General features: G+C 45.5%; 1 protein-coding gene across 2 annotated transcripts in view; it reads right to left on the reverse strand.

Moving 5' to 3' along the window:
• Positions 1–7,574: 7,574 nt before the first annotated feature.
• Positions 7,575–21,897, reverse strand: part of LOC147734735 (aldo-keto reductase family 1 member B1-like) — a 231,354-nt gene continuing 217,031 nt past the window's right edge. For both annotated transcript variants that reach the window (XM_086953023.1, XM_086953022.1), the window contains exons 8-10: positions 20,118–20,201; positions 17,476–17,558; positions 7,575–10,048 (exon numbers count right to left, since the gene is read on the reverse strand). In XM_086953023.1, coding sequence (XP_086809149.1) covers positions 10,006–10,048; positions 17,476–17,558; positions 20,118–20,201 — 210 coding nt within the window. In that variant the 3' untranslated portion in view covers positions 7,575–10,005. The remainder of the gene's footprint in view (positions 10,049–17,475; positions 17,559–20,117; positions 20,202–21,897) is intronic.

Here is a 21,897-nt window from a genome sequence, read left to right on the forward strand (position 1 = left end):
AGCTGGTACAGGAGGTCTGCCGTCGTCTAGAGGTGGCTGACGACTGTCTGGGGCGAGCCCGCCTTCAACAACCAGTCGTCGAGGTAGGGAAAGACTGACACCCCTAACCTGCGCAGATGAGCTGCGACCACCGCCATCACTTTCGTGAACACCGGTGGGGCGCTTGTAAGGCCGAAGGGGAGCACGGTAAACTGAAAGTGCTCGTGGCCTACCGTGAACCGCAGGTAGCGCCGGTGGGCCGGCAGGACGGGGATGTGGAAATAAGTGTCCTGCAAGTCCAACGCTACCATTCAGTTTCCTGGGTCCAGGACACCTAAGACCTGAGCCAGTGTCAGCATTTTGAACTTCTCCTTCCGGAGGAAGCCGTTGACGTTCCGTAGGTCCAAGATAGGGCGTAGGCCCCCTTTGCCCTTCTTAAGTACCAGGAAGTAGTGGGAGTAGCAACCACACTTCTGGCCCAGGAACGTGCTCAATGGCCCCTTTGGCCAAGAGGGCCGTAACTTCCTCCTGCAGAAGCGAAAGATGATCCCCCGATACGCGCTGGTATTGCGGTGGCAAGGCTTGAGGGGTCGCCTTGAAGGGGAGGGAGTAGCTCCTTCGGACGATTTGCAGCACCCACCTGTCCGATGTGACAGTGCACCAGTGGGAGTGGTGATGGCGAACCCTGGCCCCCACTGGCGTCACATGGGCCTGAAAGCATGGACTAGGAGGGTTTTGAGGCAGATGCTGCGGGGGAAGGTGTGGACTGGCCTCGCCGTTGTCCCCGACCGCCTCCACGGTGATTTCCACGGCAGCCACTGCGTTGGATGTTAGTCTGCGGTGCGTGGCTGGCAGCACGTGTGGGGGCGCCCCTTTCTTGGCCACGAAAGGAGCGAAAGGCACCTGTTTGCTGGCGCGGGCCGAGAGCCCCAAGGACTTGGCCATAGCCCTAGAGTCCTTATAATGCTGAAGCGCATGGTCTGCCTTGTCGCCAAAAAGGCGACAGCCATCAAACGGCATGTCCATTAGGGTATTCTGGACATCGGCCGAAAAGTTGGCAGACCTCAACCAGGCGTGGCAACGAATCGCCACCATCGTTGTCATTGCTCTGCCCAGTGAGTCGGTGGTATCCAGCCCCCACCGGATAGAATATTTTGCTGCATCCCGGCCTTCCACAAGGGCTTGGCCGAGTTTGGCCCGTACCTCCTCTGGCAGCAATTCCGCAACCGTATCCCACAGAGAGTGGGTGTAGCGGCCCAAGAGGCATGCAGTGTTGGAAGACCGCAGTCCCAGACTAAGGGATGAGAATACCTTTTTGCCGTACTGCTCATACCTCTTGGATTCCCTGCCCGGCGGAGCCAACGGGAATGCGGTCTGGGAATTCGAAGCCTGGATGACCAGACTCTCGGGGTGGGGTGGGTGGACAGGAAACATGGGTCACCCGGGGCCGGGCGGTGGCGTCTGGCCACGTTCCTATCTACGGGCGAACCCGTAGCGGGCCTGGACCAAGTGCCCAAAAGAACGTCGGTCAAGGCCTCATTAAATGGCAGCAGAGGCTCGGCCGAGCTTGACTGCGGTTTAAGGACCTCAGTGAGGAGGTTAGTCCTCACTTGCCGCGACTGGGAGCTCAAGGCCCAAGGCCTTGGCCGCCCTCATCAACACCACACTGTAGGTTGCCCCCTCCTCCGTAGCCACTGTCTGGTGAGGTGTCCAGACCACTGGCATCCCCAAGTCCTCCTGTCCAGTCCTCTTGAGACTGACACTCTCGTGTCAGAGGGTCCTCAGACCCCTCCCAATACTCCTCATCACCCATACCCTGATAATCAGGGTTGTCAAACGATGGGGCCGGTTCATAGAAGGTAAACTCCCCAAGTGGCGTTGAAAGCTGCGCCGTTCCGACGCCGGAACCGGAGCGAGGGAGGGAGGGAGGCATCGCGGACGGCGCCGAAGGCGACACCTGAGGGACCGGTGCCGGTGAGGTCGTTAGGTCAACCGGCGACGACCCGGATCCCGAAGCGGATCCAGTGGGGCCCTGCGGCGCCGGGCCTAAAGGCGCCGGCGGCGTCGAAGCACCTGACGGCGTCGAGGCCGAAGACCCCGACCCGCTAGGGGCCCCAGACGGGTCCCCTGGGCCCGAAGGCGCCACGGAGCCAGTCGGGGAAGAGAGGGACCTCATGGCCATGAGGAAGCGCTCGATCTCCCCCGGCGTTGCGTTCTGCCCAGGACCAGAGGGTGTGGAGCAGGCCGCGACTCTGACTGAGCCACGTGGGCGGTGTCACCCGAACCCCCGGCCGCGTTGCGAGAGCGTCGGGTGGGGGGGGGAAGGGGGGGGGGGGGGGGGGGAAGAGTCGGAAGAACGATGACGTCTCTTCGACTTCTTGTGCTTACCCGATGACAACTTCGACCCGGAGGAGTGATGTCTACTCTCGGAGCTGTGATGGCTCCTACCCCGCGACCTGTCCCTCGACCTCCGGTGGGACTGGGACCTCTCGCGGCGCGGGCCGACTGCCGGAGTTCGAGTCGATTGCGGGACCGCTCCTGCCTAGCTTTCGAAGTCAGGGCCTGGCAGTCGGGGCAGGTCTTGTCGTTATGGTCGACGCAGAGACAGTGGAGACACCGACGGTGAGGGTCGGTGACCGACATCAGTCGGTCGCAATCCTCACAAGGCTTGAAACCTGGCATCCCTATCGGCACCGTCTGGAGTCACAAGACTCAAGAAAAATGATCAAAAGAGATCAAAAACACTAGCCAAAAAGTGACTAAAGTACTGCTTTTTCCAGATCTGCGCTTGCTGGCGTGGAAAAAAAGAACTGACGTCAGCACGCAGAGGTGGCGTCTAAGTACTCCGACGACGTCACCACGGCGCCGACGACGGACGCGGAGCCGCAGACGACACCTACCGACGCGCAAGGGTACTGCTACACAAAAATTTCCGGATCCAGTCTGACGCCTGGGGATATTCTAATGTAAGGAATTTATCACTAAAGTGTCTCTTTCAGATGATTTTTGTGCAGCAGGTAGTGTTTCTAAAAGGAAATCTATCTGAGGTTCCGCATGTAAATCTACCTTGTGGTATTTGGCTGCCCTATTAATCAATTGTGCAAAACCCAAATTATCATCAGGGGGGGAGGATTTTGAGGGATACAGGTCAGGGTCATTATTATCTGGCACTGCATCATAATCTTCCCATGGGTCTGTGTCTTCTGGGATAGTATTGTTATCATCCCTAGGAAGGTCCCCATCCCCTGTGTCACTTTCTACATCTGTTTGAGGTGTAGATGGGCGTGGTGTAAAAGGTCGAGGGATAGCTGGCAGAGTATGAGGAAGAGGAGAAGAGGGTGTGTCCATAGGCTGTGGAGAAAGGGGAGGAGTTGTATTTGTCACCATTGTTCTTTTCTTAGGAGGAGGAGCTTCCCCTCCAACGGTTGAGTCTTCCTCTTTTTAGGTGGTTTTGTCCCCACCTTGCCAGTTAGTGGATCAATGAACAATGTCTTTTGTTTTTGATCTGTCTCTTGCTCCTGTGTCGGTACCGAAGCCTTTGGGTCCGATAGGTGCTCTTGCTTCTGTGTCTCGGTGTTATGTGTTTTCGGCACCGAGAGTTTGCTCGAGTCCGATTTTTATCGGATCCGACATGGTGGGAGACCGAGTGTTTCGGTTTCGTTGCTGAGCAAGAAGGCGGGGCGTCGGAAACTTTTTTCGGTTGTCTGACCGGGCTCGAAGGCAGGGTCGACACCAATCGGGGTCAGTTTTTTGGCAAAGGGACGTCGTCACTCACGGTTTGAGGAACGTCTACTTCTTCTACACCAGATTCGTCCGCTTCTGATCCAGACCCGTCCTCATCATCTTCCTCCTCTTCGGAGTGTTCGACCTTGAACAGTTCTGTGATTGCATCTGACTCCATCCTCGACATCTCGTGTCTTCGGGCTCGACTGTTTCTAATCGTCGACTTGGAGGAGAAAGCCGCGCAGGCTTCACAATCCCTGGATTCGTGGTCAGGTGACAAACAGAGGTTGCACACCTCGTGTAGGTCCTTGTGTGGGAATTTAGCACCCTACGTTGGACATTTCTTGAATGGAGTCCTTTCCATGGACTCCGGGCTGGACTACGTCGAAATAGGCCTCCCGGTCCCGTCGACATAGAGTTGGAAATCTTCGGTGTTGACGCCGAAGCGCGTCGAAATGGGAATGAACTCACGCTCGATAAACAATACCGTCGAATTGGAAAGGGAATACGCGCCGAAATATAACTTTTTCTCGAAGTCGATGCGCTTCGATCCTCATCCGAACCAGATGGCGGAAAAAAATAATCTAAGGATGGAGCCGATGCCCATGCGCACTATCACCCAAGGGAGGAGTCACCAGCCTCGTGACTACAAAAGACTTCTCCCAGAGAAAAACGAGTGCAATCATCAGAGCTCAACACCAGATGGCAATCTATTCATAACGTATCATCTGCAGCCCATATGCCTCGAATATATATGATTTCCATAAATGTTTATATTATTTTCGGGGTGCCCGCACATGGAAGGGAATATTCAGTGCTTAAGACTATTGATGAGGATCCCCTGGAAGAGAACGGGCTTAAGCGCTTGCACATATTGCATGGACCTCTGGGTGGAGGAGAAGGTTTCCACGAGGAAGTCATCCTCCTATGGTTGTTTGTGCACCTCCAACTTGTAAAAGGCAGCTGCCTTCTGCAATACCTTGTGGTAAGAGGTGGTATAGTTTGGCAGGAAAAGGTTTGACTGGGTAGAGGTATGGGTCAGTATCCCCAGTAGAAATGGACATCATAGTTCATCCACATCAGGGGGACATGGGTCCCCAGGCATATCATATGGGTTGTATTCTGACTCCCAAAGTAGAAGGGAGGGGACCATAAGGTGAATAAGGTGAGATGTCTACTGGTAGTAGTGGAGAGGTAAGGCAAGGAGGGATTAGGATAAGAAGGCAAAGGAGGAGGTGAGGGAGACAAGGCGAAGGAGGAGTTGGAGAGGTGCCTTTGTCATGGTGCAGAGGTATCTTAGGCGTCAGTTCCAACAGTTAATTGACCACTTCCTCAGAAGTCAATTTAATTTTGAGTAACACGGTCTCTTGCCTTAGGGGAAGGCTGAGAGAGGATCCATCCGGTCTGGGGATGGATGAGGATTCTCTGCTGCCTGGGCTCGAAGCCCTTGTGCAGACACTGAAGGATGAGCTGTTTGTGTTGTTCAGAAGCGCTGGACATCTGTTTTGGCACCAAAGATGTTATGTGAAGGTGTGCAGCACGCTGACCACCTGGTGAGAATATCAAAGCTTTTGAGCAGGCGAGTATGCACTGGGCCACACTGAGTTAGTTGAAGAGCCAGGTCTTCAGCTTCTTGCAGAATTCAAGAAGCAAGGAGGAGGCTCTGATGTGTTAAGGGAGGTTGTTCCAGAATTTGGGTAAAATGTAGGACAATAAGCAACCTCTTTTTCTGCTTTTGTGGGTGCAGGTGGATGATCATAGTTGCCTGATCGGCTGGTTGAAGTGTATGCGGTTGTTCAGGTAGGCTAGTCCAATGTTGTTCAGTGTTTTGTATGCATGTGAGAGGAGTGTGAATTCACTGGGTTTGTGTTACAGGAGCCAGTGGAGCGCTCTGAGATGTGATGATTTGTGAGTGCTACATGTGAGATGAGTATGAGTCTTGCTGTGGCGTTCTGAATGGCCTGGAATCTGTGTAGGAGCCATGTGAGAGATCCTGCTGTAGACTGCATTGCCGTAGTCAAGTATACTTTTGATGAGTCTTTGTGTGACAGTACGTCTGGTATTCTAGAGCAACCATTTGAAGATCTTGCCTGGTATGTGGAAGCAGGAGGAGCCAACTCCTTTCACTTGTGTGGTCATGTCTCAGCTACACAGACGGTTTTCAGCTCTGAAAGTCATGACTCCATTACTGGTTTCGCCATTGAAGAGCTGGTTGAAGTAAATGGGTGTGGCTTTAACGAGATCTTTAGCACTGACAGCTGCGAGGGCATCAAGTCTGAAGAAGTTCGGTGCTGACCATGGCCTTAAGGCAGTGTCAGACTGGATTCCTCATTTCAGGCTGGTGAGCTGGATGTTTGAGCCGATCAAGTACGTTGCTCAGCTTTGGAGTGGTCTCGAGATGTAGGAGGTGGCATGTCAGTAATTACTATGGCTAAATTCAATGCAGAATGCTAGAAAGGCACCAGCTCATCTGCTTTGGCACCAGAGCTGATCTCAAGTGAGAAGACCTGGGCTGTAGGTCACCCTCAACCTCTTGAGATTCTCAGTATCCTCCGCTTGTTGTTGCACCATCGAAGCGAATGGAATGCATCAAGCATGATGATACCAGAGTCTTTTTATTTCAGAAGGTGAGGCACGCCAAGCAGGAGCACTTCTGTTGGTTCGGGGACAGACAGAGGTTGCAAACCTCAAGGAGGTCTGCCCTTGGGTATTTCACTCGACACATTGGGCAGTAGCAGAATGGAGGGCTTTCCATCATGGGCACATTGTCTGGTGTGGAAGAACTAATGAGGGCCCGAGGCCGCATCTGGGGTAAAAGGTTTCGTCACACAGCTGGAGAGGATGCAAGATGCTTCTAACCAAATAGGATCCATGCCGATTGTTGCTACCGATGAGTATGAAGGATCCAAACAGGGCCAGAGACAGCTCCTCGCAGCATCGACCAAGAATTCAGAGGGACACATCTGAACCAGACAATCTAATAATGAAGCCGATGCCCATGCACATTTCCTGCAATAGGTGGAGTCACTATACATGTGAAACTTCTTGGAAGAAAAACAACTTGCACATGTCCGAGCTCAACACTAAATGGCAGGAGTATGCACAGCATGTGTATCTACAGCTACAGATGCCACAAACATGTAATTCTGAAGGCCAGTAAAGCACTGACAACGTTCAGGGTCAGAGCGCCAGATCAGCATCAAAGGGCCCAAGAAAAAAGAAACAGACATCAGCGCTCAAGGAGAATACCTACGTATTGTGCTGCACTGTCACTTCCGACAGCAGAAGACGCCAACATAGAGTCTGATGGTGCCACCCACTGTCGCACAGGAGCAAAACAACTAAAAGCTTCTGGATCTAGTCGGGTGCCTGGGACGGAATTCAAAAGGCAAGGAATCTGCAGATGTAAGTAACCATCACAAGTAAACAGCATCTGTGGCAGAGGAAGAATGTTGCATGTAAACTAAAGCAACTGAAACAAAAAATAATAAAATGGTATAGCTGAATAAAAAGATGCGACGGAGATGCCAATTCCAATATCCTGCTGCGAAAAAAATTAAACCCAGAATTGGGTGTGGTAGTTGGCAATTCTCAGTTAAATGGTGGCACTCCTGTACAAGAAGGAGTACTTGCAATGTTCCAACATTATTTCCAAATGGATGCATACTTTTTTTAGAAGCTTGTTCTGCCCCACCGACTAAGTCACTTCTCACCCTGTTGGCAAATAAGGAGTGGAGGACAACAAAGTAAATTGAATGTATATTGCAAACGTTTATTACGCATGTTGCATCAGACATTTTTCTGCCATATTGCAAATGAAAAGGGAGATCATACAAAATATGTTTTGAATTAACAACACATACAAAAGGGTCTGCTGTATGCCAAGTTTTATTCAGAACTGCAAAAACCTCATACATGAAAAAGCAGTCTTTGACCTAAGGGAGACCACTTTACGAACAATTAAACAAACTGAGATCTACATAATTCTCTGAAACAGAATCAGTGCCACCTAGCATACAAAGCCAACAGGGAAAGAATTTAGGGCCATGTTATCAAGACGGGGCGATAAAATCATCACCGCTTTATCAGCAGGAAACTGCTGCTAAATCAGCGATAATGGGCTTGATAATATGCTCTATAGAATTGCTATCGGAACCCAGGTTAGACATCTAACCTGGACTTCTATGGGAATTCTCTAGGGCATATTATCAAGCCCCTTTTCGCCACTTTAGCTGCAGTTTCCTGCCGATAAAGCGGCAATAAGTTTAACGCCACTCTTGATAATATGCCCCACACTTTCCTAAATACATGGAGTGCCCAGGCAAACAACAGTATTCATACATCTCACAACATGAACACAAGCAATCTTAATGCTACATTCACTACCTCTCAGGCACATTTAAATTACAATCCGACATTACAAAAATGCAACTTGGATTTTAATATACAACAGGAAAGTTTTCACTGCTAACTGAATTTCTGCAAGTTTTTGATTCTCTTTACTCAGACATCATCCTGAGTGATGTATGCTTTTGCTTTATGCATCAGTGGGTTTCACAGTGCAGTGCAGCCCTGCCTTCTGGAGGCATCACTTACCGCCCTTTGCCTCTGCCCACAAATGCTGGTCATTTAACAGAGCAGTGTTCATGAAATCACAACTTTTGTGTTTTCATGAAAACTGTCATTGCGCTGGTCAGTAATCTTGATCTTTTCTTCAGGACAGAAGGAAAGGTGGTGGGGATGGGGGAATGGAGAGGGGGATTGAGGCACAATCCATCTACAGTGTTGTATAATAACAGCAGATTGCAGAAGGAGGTCTGGATTGTGAATGTGAGGGGCACAAATGCATAAGCAAAACGATTTTGCAGACATACTGTACATGCATCATGCAGCACAGTATATCTGCTAAAACAGTGCTATCAAGGAGCACCTTCGTGCATACCAGAGGCAAGAAAGGAGAAACACAGAACAGCAGGTACAGGATCCCCAGCTCTGTCCCAGCCTCTTCTGAGCGTCCAGTCCTGTCAAGCAGTTAAGAGATAGCTCAGTAGGGGTCATCTCCTTTTCAAACCTTGTCCTGATGCACTGTGTGGCTCCTTGTTGGAAAACACAGCCTGCTGTTTCTCATTCTCTGCGTCGCGTTCCTGCTATGCTCCTGCAATGGAGCTTCTAAATTGCCAGGAAAGAAAGCAAGGGAACTAAAACAAAAAAAAGGTTTCTCTGTGCACATCTGAGTGAGTTTGCGAGTGACAGAGTGAATGAGACTGCATGCAATTTAGTGGAGTGTGTATTTTGTGAGTGCATTAGTACGCCTAAGTGAAAATCGAGTGCGATGGAGTGAGTGAAGGCATGCAAGTCAGTTAAGAGTGACCAAGAGGGTATTGGAGTAAGTCAGGGCATAGGAAGGAGGTGCAGTTGCACCAGGTCCGAGAGGCCTATTGAATCTTATTTATTAAAGCAGAGTGCCTGTACATCAGGAATTGTGATTGAGAGTCAATAGTGTGAAAGAGTGAGTGTGTTCAAGATGAGTCAGAACTAGAGTGAGAGTGTGTATTTTACAGTGAGTGTGAATAAAAAAGTGTGAGTTAGAGTGTGTGAGGAGGAAAGAGGGAGTGAGTGAATGAAAAAGTACAAGTGAATAAGTGTTTGCGTATTTTATGCTTGTGAGTCTGCCGTTAGCCATAGTAACAGATTTGTGCATGCCATGTAAATTACTACTGCAATTACATTTTTTAACACTTGGTACTCTCTGGTTTCTGTGTCAAAACACTAAGGTTGATGTTAAATTCATGTTACATCCAAGAATATCACACCTTTTTGATTTGACACTTACTTTACAAGGGCAGTAAACATTTTTATTTCGATCATACGTACTTTAAACGCAAGGAGTGGTTGTTTAACTCATTCATCCTCCCATCACATGATTACCAATTTTAATTCTATCACATTTACTTTAGATGAGAGGAGTGCTGGTTTTTATCTTCATTCCTCCCATTCTATGATTTTTCACTTCTTGAGAAATACTTTTGATGGTCTGATTCATTCACATGGTGTAAGGCACAAGGAAAAGGTCACTAGGCGGTAGTCTTTGTGATACTTCAATCTCTATGAACACAAACATGAATCCTACTACAATGATTCTGGGTCGGTTCTATTGGTTTACAGCTCAATTGACAGAGCACTGATGAAAGAAGGTTCAGTTTCACCAGTCCACTTTTTTTGGCAGATCAACGTTCCTGAAAGGTTGTTAAAGTTCTTGCAGTGAAAATATTCTGAATACTGGCTAGGTCTTCATTCGAACTGTTAAAACTCTGCAGTGAACGGGTAGTCCTTGTGATTTTTGCACCTGCGAGAGAAAAAGAAAAGAATAACTGAGAAGAGAGCAACTATGAAAGTAAATGAATGAGACCCTTCCAAGTTAAACTAGAGCAGTACTTCAGCAGCATTGTCTGAACAGTGGGGTTCACAGGCAGTAGTAAAATTCGTCTACTTCTTGAAAGCCCACCCAAAATCTAGTACTTGGGTAGGAGGCCAAATGGTGCAATAGTGCGGGGTTGCAAAAGGTTAGTGGAAAAGAGGCAGCTCACTCCTGAAGGTGGTTCACTCAAGAGCGCAGGGTGGTAGTGAATTCTAGGTATGTGAAGGAAAGGGGGAAATCAATATTAGGAGCTGACACAGAAGACAGGCTGCAGACTGAAGGGGCAGCATATTCAGGAGGGTCAGTGAGGACTGGTTGAGGCCGGAAGTCCTGCAATGCTGGTTTCTTTCTCTCTGGCACTCTAAGTATAAACATGCAGCAAGTATCAGAGCCTCTGTCCCCTGATCAGAACCGAGTAAGGGTGCTTGTGACTGCAGATACTCTTATTAAAGCACCCCTGCTTTTACTGACAAGAGTGTATGATAGGAGCATCCTTTCAGGAGGATGATTCCAAAGCCTGCTGATGGTGGTGGGAGGCCAGCCAAGCGTGGACCGACATCGCTTAATGAGGGGCGACAAAAGGCTATGAAGGATTCTGGAATCCATAGGAAAACAGCAAGGTCCAAGGGTGAATGAGAGGTGCCAGAGTGAAGCAGACCATGGTATCCAGGAATGCTGGCAGTAAGAGACAGAAACACAGGGAGATAAAGGAAAACCGCCAATCTGCATCCACCCACCCACTTTCTAGAAGGGATAGGAATCACCCGCTTGGTGTTTGGAGCTGAATGAACAGCCAGGCACAAGCTTTAGGATGAGATAATTGACCATTCTGCCACATCCTCAACACACTGGGCCAAACCACACAAAATCAGAAATGAAGGACAAATAGGGCGCCAAAAATGTCATCATCATACATTTTCAAACTACTCACACTTAAGAAATGGCAGCTAAAACAGATGTTTTTACGAAGATAATACACATAAAGAGGCAGCAGTAACACTGACATTATATCCATCCCAATCTGCGACACCTAGTCCCCTCGAGAGGGGACCACAAGAAAACCTACACCAGTTTCAACCTACCTGGGTCTCGTTAGTAAAGTATGGACAGGGCCACTGGAATGAGATTGTGTGGTTGCAGCATTTTTAGCATAATTATGGATTTGCCGCACAATGAATAATCTGCTGCATAATTTGAAGATTTTACCAAAACATATTGTTTCTAGCTCAAATGAATCGAACACAATATAGCAACACGTGTTGCCGCACAATGGAAGGCCCTTTGCAAAGGTTGACTGGTCACCTTTCTGTTGCTTATTGCTGTATTTGGGAATTAGACGGGTGCTTATGGAGGTGCAATCTATATTAAGACAGTTTTACAAATCTAAAAATGTCAAAATGATAAAGTAATATTCTCACATTACGCCGAATAATTTGCCTTTTCGTGCTGCATAATTTGTCTCTCTTGCTGCATAATTCAAGTAGCCCTAGGCATAGCATGAGACCAATGGCATTGGGAGCACAAGACCCACGCCTGGGCGTACCCGTCACACTTGGAGGATGTGATACCAAAAAAAACCTTTAAAAAAAACACACAAAGTGACGATGAACAGCTGTTTATACCGATTAGAGCTACGAAAATTTGTAGGCTAACTAGTAGCTCTGAGCACAATTGTTTTAAAAAGGGGCACAGCAGATTTAGAGGCCGATGTTAATAGGTAACTAAAGAGGTATTGGATGAACTATGTCCACTCTCGGACTAATCCAAAACCTTCTGATACTACTATCAATCATTGGATCTTGTGAAGTGCGACTTGCCACCCCGGGGTTCTCCAAGCTTTGTGGTTTGTGAGCCTGGATCGGACACCATGCCAGCTGATGAACGAGTTAAGCTTCTTCCTGAAGTCTTCAAATGATTGGGAGGTGTGGATGGGGATGGGGGTGGGGGAGGTCTTTCCAGGATTTGGCTGCGAGGTAGGAGTGACCTCTGCAGCGGCTTTGACAGATGTGAGCTAGGACGAGGGTGGAGGAGCGGAGTTCCCTGGTCGGTTGGTAAACATCGGATGAATGTTGATTTATGCTGGTCCAGATTTGTGGAGGGCTTTGTAGGCATGTGTAAGGAGTTTGAAGAGGCATCTTTCCTGGACGGGGAGCGAATGATTCGGTGCTTCATGGTCAGTTGGCAGTCCAGGATGATTCCGAGGTTGCGCGAGTGGTCAATAGAGGTGGCTGAGGGGCCAACAGCGGTGGCTCACCATGTGTCGTCCCTAGGGGAAGGCTGGTTTCCATAGAGGAGGACCTCTGTCAGAGTTAAGTTTAAAGCAGTTGGTCTTCATCCATGTGGTGATGCCGGTTATGGTGCCTTGGAAGTTAGCTCTGGTGGGGTTGGCGTTGTCGGTGAGGAAAAAGACCACCTGAGTGTCGTTGGCGTAAAAGATGATGTTGAGTCTGAGGGTGAGGTCAATATCTGCAAGCGGGGTCAAGTTGTTGTTGAAGAGGGTGGGGCTGATGGAGAAGCTTGGGGGAAGCCCCAGATGTTGTCTTTGGGTGCGGAGGAGAAGAGTGGTATATGGATCCTCTGTGTTCGGTAGAGAGGAAGGGGGAGATTCAGCCGAGTGATTTGCCTTGGATTCCAATGTGGTCGAGTCTGGTCACGAGGGTGTTGTGGGAAACTGTGTCGAAGGCTGCAGAGAAGGATGAGAGCAGCTGTTCCACCTAGGTCGAGGAGGCGTCTGAGGTCTTCCGCCGCTGTGATAAGGGTGGTCTCAGTCCTGTGGTTGGATGCCAGACTGGGAGGAGGGATGGGTCAAGCAGGTAGTTTTCTTCAAGGTAGTCCATAAGCTGGGGGTTGATGGCTCTCCCCAAAGTTTTGTGGGTAAAGTGAGTACCGAGATGGCGCAGTAGTTTTTGAGTTTGTTGGGGTTAGCGGAGGGTTTCTTCAGGAGGGGTCCATTTACAATCTTTTTAACAACTTCCTGGAAAACCACCTTTAACCTGGAAACAGTGGTTTAAAGTGTCTGAAAGTTATTTAGTTGCTTTGGAAGTAGAAATATTTCCACGTATAAGCCTTCCTTTTTAACAACTTGTGTACTGAAGGCTCACAACGTAAATTGACTTAAAATTACACAGTAACCACAGCCTGAAGGTTGGAATGAATAAGTTGAAAATATTGCCAGACTTAAAAATGAACAGCCCAGTGTACTTTTAGAACGTTTCAACTTTTTCGAGAGAAAATCAGAACCTGGAGGAATCCGTGGAAGACTATCTGCTCATCGTCATTGAGCTTCTAATTATAATTTTGGCGCCACTCTAGAAGTTAGTTTAAGAGATCAATTTGTATTGGCAATCATAAGGATTTGTGGGGCCCCTCCCATTGGCCAGTAGAAATGGGTCCGACCCCGGTTGCAGTGCCATTTGCTCACAACCTTGGGGTAATAGTGGATGACAAGCTATCAATGCAACCACAAACGGCCAAAATGGCCTCAACATGCTTTGTAATCCTCAAATGGTTGAGGAAAATGTTGTGGCAACTCCCGGAAGGGGCACAGAGAACAGTAGTACAGGCCCTGATAGGTTCTAGATTGGACTACGGAAACATTCTTTACTTCGGAGCAAACAAAGACATTTTAAATCGACTTCAGGTCATACAAAATGCTGCAGCCAGGTTGCTCCTCAGTCTTACTGGGCGCACAAACATGACGGAACACTTGAAAAATTGCACTGGTTAAAAATAGCGAACAGAGTAAAATTTAATGCACTTTGTTACATGTTCCGTATTGACAAGAAGAAAGCTCCCACTTATCTATGTAAGCTGGTACAGAGATATATCTCTTCCCGGAACCTTCGATCCCTGTCTCAGGCTAAATTTGTTGTCCCACGATACAAACGGGCACACCTGGGTGGCCGCTCTTTCACTCATATGGCGCCGGTCCTATGGAATTCACTTCCACTCAATCTTAGTCTTGAAACTAGCTATCCCCAATTTCATAAGGGAGTCAAAACATGGTTGTTCAACCAATAATGTCCACGGTTTCTTCTGATCAGCAATCCTAAATCAAGGCGCCTGGAAACCCTCAGGGTAGCTGTTGCGCCATACAAATGTAGTCAGTAAATAAATATTTTGGGTGCAACGAAAATCCAATAACGTCTTCTAATTTGAAGAGATCCAACTCTGTCAGAGGTCATAGATTTAGGTAAAGTTATGAAAGATCTACTGTCTCAAATAAAAGAATAGTAAGGATTTCATTTCTCATTCTGTAAATGTCCTTCAAGAGTCTGACACAGTAAATGCATTATCTGTTAAAGAGAAATGCAGAAAACCCTTACCTAAGAAGGCTTCTGGGATTTGTTTCAGATGTGATTCAAAATTTCATATGAGTAATTTTACAGATTGTGATTTTTGTTACACCTTTTACCTTGAGCAAGACAAAGTAGAACATTTTCAGGGAGTTTGCAGGAGCAAGAACAATGTACAAGTACATACAAATGATGCAAATGTCCGTTTACTATGTTTCACATGATCTCTCAAAGACAGTCTTTACATTGGACACTGTTGATAACAGTAAATCGGTCAATGGGCCGCTACATGAAGCAATGCTTGGTGGACTCAGTTTGCAGATGATGGCATATTCTGGCGACCCCCCACCCCACCATTATTTCCAATACTTTATATAGTCAACACTGGGCTGGTTCTAAGGTATTGCCTCCAGTGGATATTAATCCTAAAGCTTATGTGGACCAAGATTTTTCGTAGAACGATTGAAATGCCTGGGAAGGAAAGTTATGCCAAAACGTTTATGTAGCCAAAAAAGGTAAACTTATCATTGACTTGACTGACAAATTCGGTCTCATGTTGGTTCCGGATTCTGATGTTCCAGTCGTAGTCAACCCATTTGTGTTGCAACTGTTGTGGATTCTTTTGAAGAAATTAAAGGTAATACAAAAGATTACCCATACGTTTCTTAATCTAGATAGGTACCATCTCTGATTTTGAGCACAAAATCAAGTTACAGGCACACGTCATATCGATTTCTCATAAATCCAGACATGCAACGTTATCAGTAAGGACAGAGCTTCAAGAGTTATTGAATAAATTGGTGTCAGAAGATGTGATTACTCCTACAGACTCCTGTGAGTGGTTGGCTCTCCATCGTTATTGTAAGCAAAATGGATGGTAATATTCATCTATGTGCTGAATTAGGCACACTCAATAGCAACATTTTGGTGGATTGTCATCCACTTCCAAAAAATCAGGTTTTGTGGTCTAATTTGTCAGATGTGAAATACATTTCTTTGCTAGATTTACACTCAGCATTTCATCAGGTACCCCTCGCTACAGACTCGCAAGATCTGACCACCTTTGAGACCCCATTTGGGGCTTACAAATTTCTAAGGCTTTCATTTGGGTTGGCGTCTGCAGCGAGTGTTTTCCAAAAACGAATGGATACCATGTCAGTGGGTATATCTGGCCTTCAACCGTATCAAGATGATGTGCTGTTTTGTGGAAAATCTATTCAATCAATTAGGCTTTCGTAAAACGCAACTACTCACCCACCCTTGAGGGTCACAAGGAGCAGGAGCAATGTTCAGGTACATACAATTGATGCGGATTCGTCTGTCTAATATGTTTCACATGATCTCTCTAAGGTAGTCCTTACATTGAACACTGTTAATAACAGTAAAACTGTCTCAGGGACGCAATATAAAGCAATGGTTGAGAGAATCAGTTTGAAGATGATTGAGGTGCATAATAATGGTTTATTTAGAGTTTGACGTTTTCAAGAAATATGGCAACGCTTTGAAATTTGATAAGTGTTGTTTTTTTAGTACAAGAAGTAGATTACTATATTTCTATAAATGGTATCATACCAAAATTTTCCCTGGCAAGGGCAATCTGAGAGGTACCTCCTCCCAAAGACAGAGTTGAAATCATTCCTTGGAATGAGCGATTATTCACGCTTCATTCAAGGAATGAATTTGTTTTACAACCGCTACACAAGCTTTTGAAGAAGGGGAATATTATTTTGGGATCACTCTGCAGCTCAAGCTCTTAAATCCATCAAAAAGCTGAAAATTTAAGCTCAAGCTCTTCTGCCATACAAGTCAGGATGTAAATGGATTTTAATGGTTGATGCAAGTGAAGAGGGTCGGGCACTGTCTTGTCTCAAAATGTCCAGGGTAATGAATATACTACTGCATATGCTTCTCGCCTTTGATTACAATCTGAAAAAGTATATAGCACTAAAGAGAGAGAGGCACTAGCATGTTCTTGGGCAATGGAAAAATTAAAGTTCTCTGGGGCACACATTTTACACTATATACAGATCATAACCCATTACTCTAGCTGCTCAATGGATATGGTTCAGGTAAGGCATCAGCAAGGATGGTGAGACTATTGTAACAGCTTCAAGAGTATAAGACTAGGTCTCTCTGCTAAGTCAAAGGCACAAGAGAGGTCCATAAACTCCATGTGTATGGCCCCTCTACTGGCCTTGATTTATTAACCTAAGAGCAGAGACAAATTAAGAGCTTGCTAGCTAGTACCCAGTATTGGATGGAACCCGTATTGAGTTTCTGCAACAAAAAAAACACAAAAAAAGGATTTTTCTTCCGCCCACTCTGCCAATTTTGCTAAACTAACCCTTCTAAATATTTTACCTGTAACGTTGAGTAACTAGATGGGGCGGAAGCTAGAAGGAGAGCATCTATTGCCTTTCGTGTATATAGGAACTGTTAGATTCCCTCCAAGATGCTAGAGGTCCCTCCTTACCTATAGCTCTAAAGGCATTGGTAAAGAAAGGGGACTTAGATGAGGAAAAATGGATAAGTCAAGCTTTAAAACTGCTGTCCTGTATCAATACCTTGACCCGTTGACTAGTTTGCCAGAAAGTTTAAAGGATAAAACAAAAGTGCATTATCTTTTATGAAGTTTCAGAAAAAAGTTAATGCAATAAATTCTCATTGACTAAAAAATATCTAACCAGAATTAGAAGGGTAATCATCATCTCTTATTTTTTTATCTCACATATACACGTAATCGGATCAAGAGGTAGCCTTCTCTTATATCAATTGTACAGCATGGACCGATCTCCCACTCGCCATCAGAGTTCCGGACTACACTGCCAAACATTCATATGGCAAAGAGAGTCACTATGTGAAATGCACATTTATGATCTGCGCGCAACGTGAAAGTCATAGGTTTGAATCACTGTGACCTCACCACACTGTCGCCCGTCACAAGAACCACGAATTGTGAAAAGCTTTGTGCCATAAAGTGCTACAAATCCAAACCATTATTATAACTGGAAACACATCAACTCCAACTTTGGTCAGTAAACATTAAACAAGGATACTCACATGCCCATGGCACACACTCGCCATCCCTTGTTGAAGCTCAGAATAGTATCCATCTCTTCTTGGGTAAGTTCAAAATCAAATATCTGGGAGAAACAGAAGATTAATTGGTTCCAACGAACGATACGGAAGCAATGGTCAATGAACATTTTATCTGCTAATCATAGAAGAAATCAAGGCAATGTGTTGTTAAGAAGCTACATCCCTACAGTTTCCACAGACAACCATAAGGGAATTTGTGGCAAGTTTAAATATTGCCTGTATTGTAGGGTCTTTTATCCAGCAGGTCTGGTAATTTGTGTTGTAGATCTTGGACAGATACTCCACTAGACCTTGTGGTAGATTGAAAACAGCGGTAACCTGCACCTAAATCACAACCAGCCTAAAAAGATCTGTTCTTCTGGTTCACGAATAAGAAGGGGCAAACAGGCAAATCACTTTTGCACACTAAGAGCAATGAAAGAATATTTACAAAAAAAGAGTAGAGCAGAGTCCAGGGAAGAGGTTTCTGTGCATGAGCAGAATATGTGGGCACGCCCGAAGCCTCTCCCTCTTACCACCAATTTACCCCTTGCTATTGGATCTAGCCATCTGTTACTAGTTAGAATTAGGCCCTTATTTAGAGTTTGGCAGATGGTGCACTCTGTCAATAGTCAAAGATGCTTTATTCGGTTTGTAAAGAAAATACAACCATATAGCAACAGACATAAAAATGTACACAATACTAAAGCAAGCTACCATAAACACAATGTAGAAAAATAGGGCTTAAAACGAAAAACCCTATACAGATAATTCTGTATCTTAATATACATTTAGCAGCATCTATAGAACATAATCATTAGGCCATTCGAAAAATGCATTTAACTGTAATATTAACAGTTATACGACCTTAGTTATGTGCAAATATGCAGTTAAAGTGCTAAGTATCGTCTCTATATTAGTATATGTGCAAATTAGCAATTCAAGAGGAAAATTCAACAGCATCCTTCCTAAAGTGCAATATGCAATTAGCAGCACCTAGACTAGCTATTCACAGAGAATGATGATAAGTGGAACAAAGTGCAAGTGCTATGCCATTCCAACAGTGAATATTATACAGTAGCAGCAATTAGTCCGAGAAACATATGTGTGCAAATTAGCATAATAAAATACAAGATGTTAACAACATCTTGTTTTTAAAGTGCATAGTACGTTTAGCAGCTGGAGAAGTGCATAGTACGTTTAGCAGCTGGAGAAGTGCATAGTACGTTTAGCATGTCAAAACATAGTGGCTATTCCATCCACCGAGAAGTGCCACATGATATAATGCACTTGTATTATGTCTGACAGGATATCGGCCACGTTTGTGTTGGAGTATTCCATTCATTGAACTTGAAGCAAGGCCCATACTCTTGAGCCCAAATCCGATCTACTCTTTACATTTCTCTATCAGCATTAAGAAACCTTTGGGTCTGACCCGAACAAAGCAGTTAGAATTACTGCAGTATTTTAGGCTGTCTATGTTCCTCGGACGAAGATATATTAATCATTTGAGATTATTTGCTGAATATCAAATTGTAAAATCCAATAAACATTTTTTTTGAAGAAAGAGACAAATTCACAATCTGAATTTTCTACATCATGGGGACAGACAGTATAGTGGCGATAACTCAGCCTTCACTTCAAATGTAGCGTTTTCTCCGGAGCATTCGAGGATTTTCAGTTGCCACTGAAAGCTTAATCCAGCCCTTAGAATAGAAGCTCCATCTTCCATAGGAGAAAGCCAAATTATATTTGAGAAAAAAAGATCAATTGAATCAAATTATAAAAACAATCCTTACAGGAATTTCTCTGCTACAGTTGAGTGAGTGGAAGTGGATTAGGTTGCCAGCTCTCAGCCTGCGGTTGGAGCCCATTCCAGAGTTTTAAGTTTAATCAGAAAGCAGAGAGAGACAGATTGAGCAAAATCAAGAAACAGAGATTGTATGATGTGTGTATGTGTTTCTGTCAAAGTCAATGGGAAATGAAAACGGCCTGCCTGACACTTAGAAAGTTAGCAGAAACAGTATGCAGTGGGAAATAAAAAAAAACTGGTTATTGACCTATAATTCCAGCCAAGACAATACAGGATATGGACAAGATCCATGACTTTTGAGAAGGTACTAATGTTGACTAAATCAAAAATATGGGAGCAAAACTATTAAAGAAGTGCAAGCCTCTAAAATGACCCAGCGTCCAGGCAGCACTGTATGCCCGTTCCGTCAGGCTGAAAAACAGGTGAAAGTGGAAGAATTGTTTTGCCTGAACAAGTCTGCAATGGTAACTCCCATTTTCTACACACATCCAGCTCATAGAATTTATTTTGACTTAAAGCATTAAATACAAGATATCTGAATTCATGTACTTTTTACCAAGTCTTGCAATAGGCGGTTATTAGCGGCCAATGCTTCATATGTGTGCATCAGGTGAAAGTCTAAAAAGCCAGAAAACATGTCCCCAGTTTAACTCTGAGCAATTTCAATTAAAATCGCAATGCTTGATAGCCTATTCATGTGTTTACCTCTTTACAAAAACATGCTATACTGAATAGTACTGCACAACATGGTTGCCGCCCCTCCCATCCCCCCAAAGCCGACTTCCTTTGCAGCCCAATTACTTCTCCTCACCTGAAAGTTTTCTCGGATGCGCTCTGGAGTGACTGATTTTGGAATTACAATCAAATTCCTTTGGATTTGGAAGCGCAGTAAAATCTGGAGAAAAAAAAATACAAGAAAACTTTTAAATCGACGTAAATAAACTGGCACAAGTGTTTCAAAGATAGTTACACAGATGTTTTCCAACATATAAAAGCTTTGCGACGATCTACCAGGGAAAGTCCTTCTTAAAAAAAAGACAGTATTTGTGGGAAAAGAAACAAATCATAATGGTTTGCTCTTGCTGGGCTGGGAAGCCCCAATACTTTGGCAATCGCTTCCTGCGATGCTCTCCATGCTGTACCCTCAACCTACATCCTTAACTGGGTTTTTAAAATGTCCAGGCATATAGTCCATCAAATTCGGCTGTGTGCACAGTACAAAAATAAACCCGTGCCAAAACATACTGTTAACGCTTTAATTGGGTGATGTTACTCTACGTTTTGCCAAAGGCAAAGAAAGCACGATGACAAAGATTCACTCTCGGTTTAAATAAATACAATATTGCAGAGCTCTTGGCAGGCCATGGACAAGGTTTCCGCCAATTAGGAGGCGAACAAAGACTGCCTTTACTACCGAAGGCCGATTTAAAACTCTTCCAAGATAGCCAGAGCCATGGCAGCATGTTTCTCCTTCGGCCGGGCATGGGTTTCAGAGGATAAGAGGGCAACATGGAGGAATAACCTTTTCAGTGGTTCACTAACTGGATTGTATTTTTAGTGCAACATTTCAGACTGAACCCAGTTAAGATTTTTTTACAGGGGTCTCCAAACCGGTCCTGGAGGGCCGGATCCATGCCAGATTTTTAAAATAACTACATGCATCTCAATGGGGATATCCAAAAAATCTGGCATGGATCAGGCCCTCCAGTACCGGTTTGGAGACCCCTAGATATTACTGCACAGTCCTCTTTCCTATGGAGTGGGCGCACAGATGGACGAACAAACCATCCACAGCAGGAGTCTCTGCAACTACCACACTCATGTTTGCAATGAGGCGGCAAATCCTTGAAGTGTCTGAGCAAGGGCCTGAACACTTTTCTCCAAAAAGATAGAAACCATGTCACAGCCCTTATAAACGAAGGTCAAAAAGAAGGCATTCCTGTAGAGGCCTAGATAAGCAGAGGTTGGGATGTGAGCCGAAAACTACGCATTGGAGGAATCTCCGGTGAAAAAACAATTGGCTAAATAGGAGTATGTTTTCCTGAGATCACCACAGTAAGAATTGCCACGCTAATGTCAGACTCTTGTCATATGGGTGGGATTATCCTAAGCTGATGATACTCAGCTAGTATTTTTATTTAGAGATCACTCTGACAATGGCCTATCTAACTTTAAACGCTGCCTATCTAACATTGTATCGTGGATGACCCTTAACACCCTCAAGCTGAATACTGATAAAACCGAGGTGCTGTGTTTTAACCAAAGGTCCCCACTGCTACCTTCTGTATGGTGGGCGTCTGAGCTCAACCCCCTCCATCCCCTGTCAAATCTGCCCGGATATTGGGCTTTCTAATTGACAACTAACTGTCTTGTAAGGCCCAAATCAATAAAGTCACTTTCGCTTGTTTTGGCAAATTGTGCATGATTAAAAATATCTTCCCTCATCTTCCCATGGATTCTCGGAGGACGATCATTCATGCCCTCATTACCTCCCACCTGGATTACTCCAACAGCTTATAGGTGGAAGCACCAGCTTATTTTATCTATTGGTTGTAGATTGTACAGAATGAGGCTGATATGTAACATCCCTT

This window comes from Lissotriton vulgaris, chromosome 1_2, assembly GCF_964263255.1.
Source record: "Lissotriton vulgaris chromosome 1_2, aLisVul1.2, whole genome shotgun sequence".
Classification (NCBI taxonomy): Eukaryota; Metazoa; Chordata; class Amphibia; order Caudata; family Salamandridae; genus Lissotriton; species Lissotriton vulgaris.